Source organism: Ovis aries, chromosome 15 (genome assembly GCF_016772045.2).
Source record: "Ovis aries strain OAR_USU_Benz2616 breed Rambouillet chromosome 15, ARS-UI_Ramb_v3.0, whole genome shotgun sequence".
Lineage (NCBI taxonomy): Eukaryota > Metazoa > Chordata > Mammalia > Artiodactyla > Bovidae > Ovis > Ovis aries.
Genome location: NC_056068.1, coordinates 78,304,733 through 78,319,595, shown reverse-complemented (window position 1 = coordinate 78,319,595; position 14,863 = coordinate 78,304,733). Strand labels below are relative to the sequence as shown.

At 38.3% G+C, this 14,863-nt stretch overlaps 1 protein-coding gene and 1 pseudogene across 1 annotated transcript; both read left to right on the top strand.

Annotated features, from left to right (window-relative positions):
* The first annotated feature begins 1,292 nt into the window (after positions 1-1,292).
* Positions 1,293-2,231, top strand: LOC101112763 (olfactory receptor 8J3-like; annotated as a pseudogene).
* A 9,957-nt stretch (positions 2,232-12,188) lies between these two features.
* Positions 12,189-13,136, top strand: LOC101113011 (olfactory receptor 8J1-like). The gene has a single exon (XM_042232807.1). It carries the CDS (start codon positions 12,189-12,191, stop codon positions 13,134-13,136), a length of 948 nt encoding a protein of 315 aa, XP_042088741.1.
* Positions 13,137-14,863: the final 1,727 nt, after the last annotated feature.

The window sequence follows — 14,863 nt, the reverse complement described above, 5'->3', positions numbered from 1 at the left end:
TATTTCACAATTCAAAAAATAACATTATAAAATTGTATAAATAAAAAATAATGGTTAAAAATAAAAGCACATTGAAATAATATGAGGAATCACATCAACCTGTGGGCAAGAAGGAAAAGAGTTATGAAAGGGAGGAAAACACTTTCAAAGAGAAAAAATTTTTTAAAGCTGAAAAGAGAATGCTGCTGCTGCTGCTAAGTTGCTTCAGTCGTGTCCAACTCTGTGCGACCCCATAGACGGCAGCCTACCAGGTTCCCCTGTCCCTGGGATTCTCCTGGCAAGAACACTGGAGTGGGTTGCCACTTCCTTCTCCAATGCTTGAAAGTGAAAAGTGAAAGCGAAGTTGCTCAGTTGCGTCCAACTTGTAGTGACCCCATGGACTGCAACCCACCAGGCTCTTCCATCCATGGGATTTTTCAGGCAAGAGCACCGGAGTGGGATGCCATTGAAAAGAGAATAGTTGATGTAAAAAAAATATATCTGAGAACATGTCTCCATATATATTTTTTCTGGTAATAAAGTGAAAAATGAGCAAAGAGGTTAACAGAAATAGATGGGTCAAATTTGCAAGTTCAATATACACCGAATAAAAGCTATAGAAATACAGTATAAATGAAAAGGGGTAGAGCATTGGCTAAACTATATAAAGATAAAGCAAGAAATCTCAGATTAAGAAATTAAGAATAGATGCCAAATTATTTGTATGCTTAGTCGCTCAGTCATGTCTGACTCTGTGACCCCCATCAGGACTGTTGCCCACCAGGGTCTTCTGTCCATGGAATTTTCCAGGAAAGACTATTGGAACAGGTTTCCATTTCCTATTCCCAGGGATCTTCCCAACTCAGGGATAGAACCTCTGTCTCTTGCGTATCCTGCATTGGCAGGCAGATTTTTTACCATTAAGCCACTTGGGAAATCTTAACTTATTAGGTAACTTGCAATTACTCATGTCTTCCTCACACTCTGTGCAAGAGGCATCAGATTGGAATCTCTGCTCTACTTTTTAAGCTATTAAAACATTCATAATTTAATAAGATTATGAGAAAATAAATTTTCAAAATATACGTTACACTGGATAATCTGTTCAGTTTTCCATACCTGTTTCATCTCTTCAGTAAATGATTGCAAAGTTGGTTTACTAGACCTAGAACTTTGAGTTTAATAACTGAGACCAATAGGAAATCTCATCAATGGATTGCTTTTGACATCTAATAACAGTCCTGGAAAATAATTCCATAAAGTTTGTGACTACTTCTTTTTTTCTTCAAACAGATGACTTTCCAAACTGTTACATGGCTAATGGAAATTTCACTCAGGTCACTGAGTTTATTCTCACATGAGTCTCAGAATGTCCAGACCCCCAGATCCCTCTCTTCTTTGTCTTCCTGGTCATTTATGGACTGACCGTGACAGGGAACCTAAGCATCATCACCCTCACCAGCGTGGACTCTCACCTTCAGACCGCCATGTATTTCTTCCTCCAGCACTTGGCTATCATCAGTCTTGGCAATTCAACTGTCATTGCCCCTAAAATGCTGGTCAATTTCTTAGTAAAGAAACACACCACCTCCTACTATGAATGTGCCACCCAACTGGGAGGGTTCTTGGTTTTCATTGTAGCTGAGATGCTCATGTTAGCCATGATGGCCTATGACCGCTGTGTGGCCATTTGTCACCCCCTGCTCTACATGGCGGTGGTGTCTCGGCGGACCTGCTTTCGGCTAGTTTCCCTCACATACCTCTATAGCTTTTGCACATCAATCGTGACTTCATCGTCTGTATTCTCTATGACTTGTTGCTCTTCCAATGTAATGAATCACTTTTACTGTGATACCATCCCTCTGTTAGCATTGTCTTGCTCTGATACTTCAGTTCCAGAAGCAGTAATACATATATCTGCATCTACAAATTTGATGTTTTCCTTAATTACTGTTGTAGCATCTTATTTCAACATTTTTCTGTCCATTCTAAAGATACGTTCATCAGAAGGACAGAAAAGAGCCTTCTCCACATGTGCCTCACATATGACAGCAGTGTCAGTCTTCTATGGAATGCTACTTTTTATGTATTTGCAGCCTCAAAGTAACCATTCTATGGGTGCTGATAAAATGGCTTCAGTGTTCTATACACTGGTGATACCCAGGCTGAACCCCATGATCTACAGCCTGAGGCACAAGGACGTGAAAGCTGCATTGAAGAAATTTATTAGAAATCCATGCTGTTTTTTAAAATCAATATATTCATACATGACTACTGGAAAAACCGTAGCCTTGACTACACAGATCTTTGTCAGCAAAGCAATGTCTCTGCTTTTTAATACACTGTCTAGGTTTGCTGTGGTTTTTCTTTCAAGGAGCAAGCATCTTTATTTTTTTTTTTTAAGTTACTTTTTTTTATTTTTTAAATTTTAAAATCTTTAATTCTTACATGCATTCCCAAACATGAACCCCCCTCCCACCTCCCTCCCCATAACATCTTTCTGGTCATCCCCATGCACCAGCCCCAAGCATGCTGCATCCTGCGTCAGACATAGACTGGCGATTCAATTCACATGATAGTATACATGTTAGAATGGCATTCTCCCAAATCATCCCACCTCTCCTCTCCCTCTGAGTCCAAAAAGTCCGTTATACACATCTGTGTCTCTTTCCCTGTCTTGCATACAGGGTCGTCATTGCCATCTTCCTAAATTCCATATATATGTGTTAGTATACTGTATTGGTGTTTTTCTTTCTGGCTTACTTCACTCTGTATAATCGGCTCCAGTTTCATCCATCTCATCAGAACTGATTCAAATGAATTCTTTTTAACGGCTGAGTAATACTCCATTGTGTATATGTACCACAGCTTTCTTATCCATTCATCTGCTGATGGACATCTAGGTTGTTTCCATGTCCTGGCTATTATAAACAGTGCTGCGATGAACATTGGGGTACATGTGAGTGTTGGACCATAAAGAACACTGAACACCAAAGAATCCATGCTTTCAAACTGTGGTGCTGGAGAAAACTCTTGAGAGTCCCTTGGACTGCAAAGAGATCAAACCAGTCAATCCTAAAGAAAATCAACCCTGAATATTCACTGGAAGGACTGACGCTGAAGCTGAAGCTCCAATACTTTGGCCACCTGATGCGAAGAGCTGACTCATTGGAAAAGACCCTGATGCTGGGAAAGATTGAGGGCAGGAGGAGAAGGGAGTAACAGAGGACGAGATGCTTGGATGGCATCATCAACTCAATAGGCATGAGTTTGAGCAAACTCCAGGAGATCGTGAAGTATAGGAAAGGTTGGCGTGTTGTAGTTCATGGGGTCACAAAGAGTCGGACATGACTGAGCAACTGAACAACAATAATAACATTTTTATATCAATGGAATCATATAGTATGTGCACCTAGCGTAGTTATTTTGAGATTCATCTATGTTGTTGTACGTTTCAGTAGCTCATCTGTTTTTAATGTTGAATGGTATTCCATTGTGTGGATATCCACCAATTTGTTTATTGCTTTACCTGTTAATAGACATTTGAGTTGTTTCCAGTTCTTGGCTGTTACAAATAAAACTGCTGTGAACATTTAAAAAAAAAATAAAAAAAATAAAATCAATATATTTATTTTATAATTTCACCCCATCATGATTAATAAATTATTAGTCTAATAAAGCAGCAAATGGGGCTATTAAAAAAATTAAAAAAAAACAGAATAAGATCATTCTAGTTTTAAAACTCTGTAGATAAATGAAGATAGGATGCCATTGATTAGAGACAGCTGAGATTAGATGTCTGGTTTATAGGTTCTCAAGTAATCCTGGAAATTAAATAGGATTCTGTGTCTAGGAAATGGTGATTTAAAAAATAAACGGACTCTCCTGGTACTCTCAGATAAATACAGAAATGAAGCATATTCACTAACTTTACTAAGTGTTCAGTTATCTAGATTGAAAGAAATGTTTCCAGGAGTCAGGATGGATATATTAAGAAATAAGAAAACTAGAACAGAGCAATATTTATAAATGAAACAAACAAGCTGCTCTTTCTTATTATTTTGTTTCTTTTTCTTTTTATCCTGGATATGTATGGGTATAGTAGATAACTACATCTTAAAGAATTGTAATTAGAGATGGCTAAAATCCTTTTGACTCTTTTTAGCAAAATTATGCCAGTTATCTTTAAAGTAAAACTCCCTACTCTTTCTTAATATTGTTTGTTTGATAAAACATATAGTAGGAGTGAATTTATATTCTGAATGTCTACCAAAATATGACTATTTTATTCTATTAATATACTTCATATATTTTGAATTTGTTATAAATGTATATAATTTATACATCAATGTAAAAACATAGTAAATTTTTTAATATGCTCTCATTTTATTCATGAGCTTAGTGGATACCATTAAGATTTTCCTTTCTCCTTACTGAGTATAGTCCTCTTTATTGTGTTTAATACATGGACTTTATTGTGAGACAATGGACATTCAATGAACAATCTTTTTCAGAGTTCTTTATACCATTACAAAAACAATTTGTTTTCCAAAAATACTCTGTGGTGTTTTCTGATACTTTTTGATTGGTGAGCTTACACTAAAATCTGTTCTCCAACTCTGAATGGATAAGGGTGACCAGACCATATCACAGACTTATTAAGTCAGATCACAAAATAAAGATTACTAAAACCATATTTTAAGAAAAGTTGAAAGGAGTTGAGGTTACAAAAATATTCAGAGATAAGATGGTAAAGACTCACATTAACATATAAGCTTTCAAATACAATCCACACTTTATTTTTAATGCAATATAAAATGGGTTTTATGTCCAAATATCAGAAGTTTATGTTTTGAAAGAACTGAAAAGCAATTGAGAGGAAATGAAATCAGTAAAATAAGGGACATTTGGATATACTTTAGTTTTCACAAAGTGTTGATTTACAATATTAGTTTTAGGTGTAGTTGAACACTACATATGTGAAATTAAAAAAATAAATAAAACACGCTAATGACTAGAACAAAACAGAAATAGATTCATAGGAGCAAAGAGCAGACTAGTGGGGAAAGGGAAGAGGAGACAGATAAGATAGGGGCAGAGAAAGAGGCACAATCCACTGTGTGCAAAATTCCTGGAAATTTGGCGAACAGAGAGGACACATATGTAACGAGGGTTTTCAGATATCTGACAATTGGCAGCACAGGGCTGTGATGTCAGTAAGGGGTACAGTTAGCTGTCCTTCACGTGGGGTGACGGTGGGCACGTGGAGAACACAGTATTCAGGTAAAGATGGAGACACAGTCAGGCCAGCAGGGCCGAGGTGCTGGGATATGTGCGTTGGAACTGGAGTGGAGACACCTAAGCAGACACGGTGACTAGCCATCAGCCTGAATGCTGCTTGAGAGGCCAGTGACTTCGGAACAAACCTATTAAGGTGAGATTCCATACGGCCAGGTCAAGAGCAGCTACAAGGGAGTGACAAACACCTGGAGATCTGGATGGTGCAGACTGCCACTTCACACAGGATTGAAACACATCAAAATTCTGTCCAACTTGGTGAGAAAACTCACTGACTGTCTAGCGCTGTCCATCTCAAACCTGAGCCGTGCGGGTGGGGGAAGGGTTGAATACCCCAGACAAAGCTAAAAATGTGCACAAACATTTATACCATCCAGAGGCAGAGTTTGCAGTTTGACACAAACTTTGTTAATTTCCTGCAGAAATAAGTAACTAAAAGAACAAATAAACTCAGCCCTCTTAAGAAGAATATAGCAATATTTAGATACTGTCACAGCATCCTATCACAATCTCCAATTAGACTCCAAAGTTCTCTAACACAGCACAGTCCTCGAAGTGATAACAGAGTGGTTTCAAGTTTTCCTTCTCCCTTCTCAGTCTTCAGAGTGTTAGTCTGTGTACCTTGAGATGGGACTGTATCAGCTTTATGGCCTCTCCTACCCACTCCATCTCCTGCATCCCAATCTGTTCTGTACATGAGAAGCTGTCAGAGGGGAGATTTTCTGCCCTCCTTGCTGCTGCTGCTGCTGCTGCTGCTAAGTCACTCCAGTTGTGTCCGACTCTGTGCGACCCCATAGACCGCAGCCCACCAAGCTCCGCCGTCCCTGGGATTCTCCAGACAAGAACACTGGAGTGGGTTGCCATTTCCTTCTCCAATGCATGAAAGTGAAAAGCGAAAGTGAAGTCACTCAGTCCTGTCTGATTCTTCCAGACCCCATGGACTGCAGCCTACCAGGCTCCTCCATCCATGGGATTTTCCAGGCAAGAGTACTGGAGTGGGGTGCCATTGCCTTCTCTGTCCCTACTGGTGCATAATTCTGCTTTGAATCACTGTAGGATCTTGAGCCAAAGAACTAAACAGACACATCAAAATAATAAAACCTCTGTGTGTTTATTGGCCATCTGGATGTCTTCTTTGGACAAATCTCTGTTTAGGTCTTCTGCTCATTTTCTTGATTAGGTTGTTTGTTTTCCTAACATTGAGCTATATAAGCTGCTTATATATTTTGGAGATTAATACTTTGTCAGTTGTTTCATTTGCAACTATTTTGTCCCATTCTGAGGACTGTCTATTAATCTTGTTTATTGTTTTCTTTGCTGTGCAAAAACTTTTAAGTTTAATTAGATTCCATTTGTATATTTTTGTTTTTATTTCCATTACTCTAGTAGGTGGGTCAAAGAGGACCTTGCTGCAATTTATGTCAAAGAGTGTTCTGTCAGGATACAGGATGCTTGGGGCTGGTGCACTGGGATGACCCAGAGAGATGATATGGGGAGGGTGGTGGGAGGGGGGTTCAGGATTGGGAACTCATGTACACCCGTGGCAGATTCATGTCAATGTATGGCAAAACCAATACAGTATTGTAAAGTAAAATAAAATAAAAATTTTTAAAAAAAGGGAAAGAAAAGAATTTTATAGCTTCTGGTCTTACATTTAGTTTAGTTTTGTTTTTTAATTCACTTTGAGTTTATCTTTGTGTATGGTGGTAGGAACTGTTCTAATTTCATTCTTTAACACATAACTGTTCTATTTTCCCAGCACCACATACTGAGGAAACTATCTTTCCTCCATTGTATATCATAGCTTTCTTTGTCAAAAATGAGATGTCCATAGGTGTGCAGGTTTATCTCTGGACTTTCCATCTTATTCCATTGGTCTATATTTCTGTTTTTGTACCAACCCAAAAATGGGCAGAAGACCTAAGTAGACAATTCTTCAAAGAAGACACACAGAATAAACACATGAAAAAAAATGCTTAGCATTGCTTATTGCTAGAGAAATGTAAATCACCACAATGAGGTATCACCTCACACAGGTCACAAAGGTCATCATCAAAAAATCTACAAACAATAATGCTGGCGAGAATGTGGAAGAAAAGGGAACCCTATTGCACTGTTGGTGGGAATGTAAATTGATACAGCCACTATGGAGAACATTACGGAGATTCCTTAAAACACTAGGCATAAAACTACCATGTGACCCAGTGATCCCTCTACTGGGCATATACCCTGAGAAAACCATAATTGGAAAAGATACATGTACCCCAATGCTCATAGAGGCACTATTTACGATAGCTACGACTTTGAAGGAACTTAGATGTCCATTGACAGATGAATGGATAAAGAAAATGTCATACAAATATACAATGGAATATTACTCAGCCTCCAAGAAGAAGGGATTTAACTCCATTCTAGAGAGGTGGATGAAATTACAACCTGCTATATAGAGTGAAGTAAGTCATAAAGAGAAAAACAAATATTGCATATTAACATACACACACAAACACGCAGACACGCACGCACATATATATAGAGAGAGAGTGACTCTAGAGAAAATGGTATTGGTGAATCTATTTTCAGAAAAGGAATGGAAGCTCAGATATAGAGGATGGACTTGCGGATACAGTGGAGGAAAGGGAGAACTGGATGAATGCAGAAAGTAGCACTGACGTGTATACATCGTCCTGTGCAAAGCAGACAGCTGGTGAGGAGTTGCTGCGTAACACAGGGGCCCAGACTGGCACTCTGTCTTGACCTAGGGGGGTGGAATAGGTGGAGGGGAGGGAAACCTCAGCGGAATGTGATATATGTATAATTATAGCTGATTTGTTTTGCTCTATGGCAGATAATATCAAAACACTGTAGAGCAAATTTCCCTCAATATGAAATAAATTAAGAACACTTCTAGAAGAAAGTCTCCAAAAGTAGTTTCATCTAACACACTTATAAAAAGTCCAAAAAAATCAATGAAAACTTGATTAAAATGGACAAAATTAGGACACTTTATAATGTATATATGTATGAATGACCAGCAAATATGTTGACAAATGTCCAATATCATTAGTCAGTAAGTAAATGAAAATTAAACTCACAATGAGATTATTTCATCCCTATTTCCATTTATAAATTATTTTTTAAAAATCCTATCCAATGATGATGATTTGCTTGCAATTTTATCATAACTTCTGGAACAGTTGTAGTTTTACTATGATAAAGCACATCCATTTTTTTCATTGTTATGGTAATAGCTGTCTTGAAGTAAGTGTCTCCCTGGAACTGTATAGATAAATTATACTGTCTTCTTCCTTTCCTTAAATTGTTCCTTACAATTTTTCACTAGAGAATATGCAGGTTATCCTAGGTAATTTGAAGACATTACAGGCAATTAAAAAAAAAAAACCTCACATGTAATTTGGGGAGAATCATCTGAATAAATTTCATACTACTTCCTCAGGGAACATCACAAGGAGAGAGGGAACATATAAATTGCCCCTACCCAAAGACAAGCCAGAGTAATTTGAAAGCAGAAAATTGAATTCTTCATTAAAGGTGAGTAAATAGGAATTGTAGATATTGATTAACACCACAGTTTTTGGTAATTTCACTTAATTAACTATGGATACTCTTTCAGTCACTGACAGCTTATTCTTTACATCACAAAAATTTCATTATCTCTTTTGTTTACTGGTTTCCCTGGAAAAGCATGGCATTTTAGGACATTAAATCCTATGAATTGACTAGAGGTCATATATTCATTTGGTTTGTGAAAATGAAAAGTGGTAGTTGGATATTGCAAGTACAGAAGTAATTAGGAGTATCTGAAAATCACCAGCAAATTAATCTGTTAAAATTAGTAAAGTTAACATTTCCAGATAAAATATAGGATGTTCAGCTGAATTTAATTTTCAGAAAAATAATAACTACATTTTAATATCTGGCTCATTTGGAGAAGGAAATGGCAACCCACTCCAGTATTCTGTCCTGAAGAATCCCAGGGACGGGGGAGCCTGGTGGGCTGCCATCTGTGTGGTCACACAGAGCTGGACACGACTGAAGTGACAGCAGCAGCAGCATGTAAGATTTGACTTTTTTTCTACAAATATACCCAACACAGGTCTTCCTTGGTGGATCAGTGGTAAAGAATTCCCCTGCCAATGCAGGAGACTTAGATTCGATCCCTGGTCCGGGAAGATCCCCTGAAGAAGGAAATGGCAACCCACTCCAGTATTCTTTCCTGCAAAATGCCATGAATGTAGAAGCTTTGTGGCCTACAATCCAAGGGGTTGCCAGGGGCTGAATGTGACTTAGCAACTGAACAACAACAAAAACAAATACCCAGTGCAATCTTAGGAAAATAATATTTTAAGATATGTGTTACTCATGAATCATTTTATGAACTGAATAATTTTACTATAATATTCCTTATATATGTGAATAAACTCCCATGCTTGAGAGACATTTTAGTTGTTTCCCCTACTGACTGCTTATGCTTATGTTTGTTCATTTGTTTGTTTCTTTCCAGACAGATATTTACAAACTGAGTGAATAGACTGGCAAATGAATAGAATGACATTTTTAAGAGTTATGGAGAAAGCTATGAACCTCAAATAATTCCTAACTGTTATCACCAAGTCTGAAGATTGAAAAGTGTCATCCCATTGCATAATTTTGTACTCTGTGATTTAATTTCTAAGTCATGTCTGACTTTTGCAAACCCATGGACTGCAGCCCACCAGGCTCCTCTCCCCATGGGATTCTCCTCTAATGGTTAGCCCTAAATGAACGAATATAAAGTGTTTCATCAGGATATTAGAAAATGACCAGAGGTATCATTTCCCAAATTAGAATGGGTAGGGTTTCACTTTCTCTTAAACATTCTGATAGCAATTCCTTTTGATAAACACCTGGAAGTTGTAAGCTGGACCATATAGAGAGTTGCTAATCAACAAGTATACAGTTTCAGTTACATGAGAGGAATAAGATCTAGAGATCTGCTACACAGCATTGTGTCTGTAATTAGCAATACTGTTCTGTTCAGCCATATATCTCTTAATGGGGCAGATCTCAAGGTATGTATTCTTACCACATTGTTAAAATAAAAATTTAAAAGAACGGGCAAGGTGCAAGGATCTGGAAATGTAGAAGGGTGTAATAACTGATACTGAAAATGAAGACATGTCTAATAAACATAAGGATGATTCTTAGTAGAAATGAAGACTTCAAAGTGGTAAAACTGATTCTAGAAATCTGAATTCCATTGCTTAATCCAATGTGTCTCTCTATTAAAAAAAAAAAAAAGAAAACATGATAGCAAGCCATGTTACCCCTGGTTCTAATCTGTACGTGAAGAAGGAGACTGAAATCAGAGTGGGACTCAGTAGAGTAGAGAAAGAGCAGGCACCATCTAGAAAGAAGGCCTGGAACTGGCTCAGCAATCTCCAGCACTGTCTCTCCTTCTCAACTCCACTCCTTGGATCAGACTAGATTTCTGGTTTGATAAGTCAGAACCTCTGTAGTATCTTAAAGAGAAAAGAAAATCTGAGGGGAAAAAATGTTTTTTTTTTTTTTTCTAGATTGCTTGTCTTCGCTCAACTGGTATCTTTGAATATCAGCAGGGAAACAGAGGGACTAGGGTTGGGTGTGTGTCTGGTGAAACAATATGACTGAAAAAGAGATGCAGACCTGACTGTGGAATGCATTGAATGTGAGACCCAGGCTTTTCTCAATTATTCTAAAAGATATCTCAGATTGCATGTTTGATTAATCAGAAAGTTTTAATGACTCCTATTTGCTTATCAATAAATCTGAGAGAATGGTATCCTGAAGAAGAGAAGGATACAGCAGTCCAGGACAGTGTTAATGACAGCTTGACCTAAGGAAGTAGGATACGGGGTGCTTAAGATGGCAAAGAAATATGGAAATTAGCAAAAAATACCACACAGAGCTTTAAAAGAAACTTAGAGGAAAAATATAATGTTTGTGATTTAATCGATTGCTTTTCAACATTTACTTTTGCAATTTAAGAAGAGATATAACCAGCCTGTGTGTGCTCGGTCACTCACTCGTGCCCGACTTTTTGCGACTCCATGGACTGTAGCCCGCCAGCTCCTCTGTCCATGGGATTCTCCAGGCAAGAAGACTGGAGTGGGTAGCCATGCCCTCCTCCAGGGGATCTTCCTGACCCAGGGTTGAACCCATATCTCCTGCATCGGCAGACAGACTCTACTACTGCACCCCCTGGGAAGTTATAAACCATCAACACGCTTGAATTTAGCAGAAGTAAGGGAACTGATGGAGAAGGCAACGGCACCCCACTCCAGTACTCCTGCCTGGGAAATCCCATGGGCGGAGGAGCCTGGTGGGCTGCAGTCCACGGGGTCGCTGAGGGTTGGACACGACTGAGCGACTTCACTTTCACTTTTCACTTTCATGCATTGGAGAAGGAAATGGCAACCCACTCCAGTGTCCTTGCCTGGAGAATCCCAGGGGAGCCTGGTGGGCTACCGTCTATGGGGCCGCACAGAGTCGGACACGACTGAAGCGACTTAGCAGCTTAGCAGCAAGGGAACTGATGGACTTCGCTGGTGTGTCAAATGGTAAAGAATCTGTCAGCAGTGCAGAAGACTTGAGTTCTATCCGTGGGTTGGGAAGATCCCCTGGAGAAGGCAACAGCTACCCACTCCAGTATTCTGACCTGGCAAATTCCATGGACTGTAAGGCCCATGGGGTCACAAAGAGTCAGACACAACTGAGTGACTTTCACTTACTCAAGGGAATGGATATGTTTCAAAGTATGATTCCAGGAAATCTTACCCCAGAAATTGCCCTTGCCATATAACAACAGTCCTAGAAATTTTTAAAAACTGTAACCACTTCTCCTTTCTTTCCCAGATGACTTTCTACACTCTTACATGGCTAATGGAAATTTCACTCAGGTCACTGAATTTATTCTCACAGGAGTCTCAGAACGCCCAGACCTCCAGATCCCTCTCTTCTTTGTCTTCCTGGTCATCTATGGACTGACCGTGACAGGGAACCTAAGCATCATCACCCTCACCAGCATGGACTCTCACCTTCAGACCCCCATGTATTTCTTCCTCCGGCACTTGGCTATCATCAATCTTGGCAATTCAACTGTCATCGCCCCTAAAATGCTGGTCAACTTTTTAGTAAAGAAACACACCACCTCCTACTATGAATGTGCCACTCAACTGGGAGCGTTCTTGGTTTTCATTGTAGCTGAGGTGCTCATGTTAGCCGTGATGGCCTATGACCGCTATGTGGCCATTTGTAACCCCCTGCTCTACATGGCGGTGGTGTCTCGGTGGGTCTGTCTCCTGCTAGTTTCTCTCACATACCTCTATAGCTTTTCCACAGCTGTTGTGGCCTCATCTTCTGTATTCTCTGTGACTTATTGCTCTTGTAATATCATCAATCATTTTTATTGTGATATCGCCCCTCTACTAGCATTGTCTTGCTCTGATACTTCCTTTCCAGAAACATTTGTGTTTATATCTGCAGCTACAAATCTGGTGGTTTCCATAATTATAGTTCTTGTATCTTATTTTAACATAGTTTTGTCCATTCTCAAAATACGTTCATCAGAAGGAAGGAAAAAAGCCTTTTCCACCTGTGCATCACATATGATGGCAGTATCTGTCTTCTATGGCACAATGATATTTATGTATGTGCAGCCTCAAGCTAACCATTCTATGGATACTGATAAAGTGGCCTCCGTGTTTTATACTCTGGTGATTCCCATGCTGAACCCCATGATCTACAGCCTGAGGAACAAGGACGTGAAGGCTGCTTTAAAGAGATTTCTGACAAATTCATGCTGTTCTTTTAAGCCGATGTAATTTCAGAAATCTATAAGTAAATAAAGTTAAAACAAACTGCCATTGTGTCAGAAAAAGCAATGGTTAGATGATGGGTTAATAGGTATGCAGGCTACTCTGGGAATTAAAAGGTGCTAGAATTTGGGATGCACAGATTTCAAAAATAATCTGAAGCTCTTGGATGTATGGATTTAATACAGAAACAAAGCATTATTCACTTATTTTCTCAAGGATTATGCAAACATCTACATTGAAATAAATATTTCCAGGAGTCAAGAGAGATATGAATTTGAAAGTTTTAAATAAGTCCAAACAGAAGAAGGAACATAATAGCTGGGAGAAGTAAGTGGGTTTTTCTCATTCTTTGGCTTTCTTTTACTTTCTGTGCACGAAGCATATCCCTGCATCTGGAATTGCAGATGGCCTAAGTCCTTTTCACCACCAAGTAGCAAAAGTAAACTGACAAATTTATTTAAAGCAATCCCTAACTCTTAGTATGGTTTGAAGGAAAAGCTACACAGTCCTGATACGTTTGTATTTTGAACGATAACCAAAATGCAGTTGAAATTATTTTTATGGCAATGAACACAATTGATACAACTTATTAATGAAGAACACAAGGCATCATCGCTGATGGCTTTCACTCTGAGTACTACTGTATGATAATCCTATAAACAGAGTTTATAAGAATTTTCTCTTCTCTTTAAGTATCAGTTTTCTGCAGTATGTTTAATAAATGTACTGTGTTTTGATATAAATAAGCATTCAATGAATCATGTTTTGGGAAAGTCCCTTGCATCATTAAGAAGAAAATTAATTGTTTTTGTAATTTTTTGGTTTCTGATAGTTTTTGAGTGCATATCAAAATTTATCAGACAACTCACATATATGCACGTGACCAGACTATATCTCAGATTTATCAAATCAGAATGGACTTAACCAATATGAGGGTAAATTAATGGAGTACTATTTATATAGTGCATGTAACCAAGCTGGGCATTTCCAGTGAAGAACGGTAAGTCTTGTTTGATACTAATTTACTAACAATGTCTGGATTTCTAGACTAGCCATGTACCTGGTGCACAAATAGTATCCCTGAAAAAGGTTAGTTTCATTTGGATCCTCAAATAGAGAATATCAAAACCCTCAGTGTTTCATGATAAAATGTATCAGGTTAATTTTTTTAAATTATGTTGTACAAACTAACAGTGCTATGGGTATAACTTCATTTGAAAGGAAATCTCTGAATATCCTTTTTTAATTTCAGAAATTTCTTCTCAGCATCATTAGGTAAATGTTTCCCAATTGTGTCTCTTTTACACCTCTCTTCTGTGGACCAGAATAAATTTGTTTTGTCACTTATTTCTATTTATCATTTGACTTTAAAAAGACGTCATGTTTAAAATACAAAGAAATTACAGTGAGTTTGCTGTATCTGTACATGTGTAATACCACTATTAATACCCTTATGGCAGAAAGTGAAGAATTAAAGAGCCTCTTGATGAAAGTGAGAGAGGAGAGTGAAAAAGCTGGCTTAAAGCTCAGCATTCAGAAAACTAAGATCATGGCATCTGGTCCCATCACTTCATGGCAAATAGATGGGGAAACAGTGGAAACAGTGGCTGACTTTATTTTGGGGGCTCCAAAATCACTGCAGATGGTGATTGTAGCCATGAAATTAAAAGACGCTTATTCCTTTAAAGGAAAGTTATGACCAACCTAGATGGCATATTAAAAAGCAGAGACAT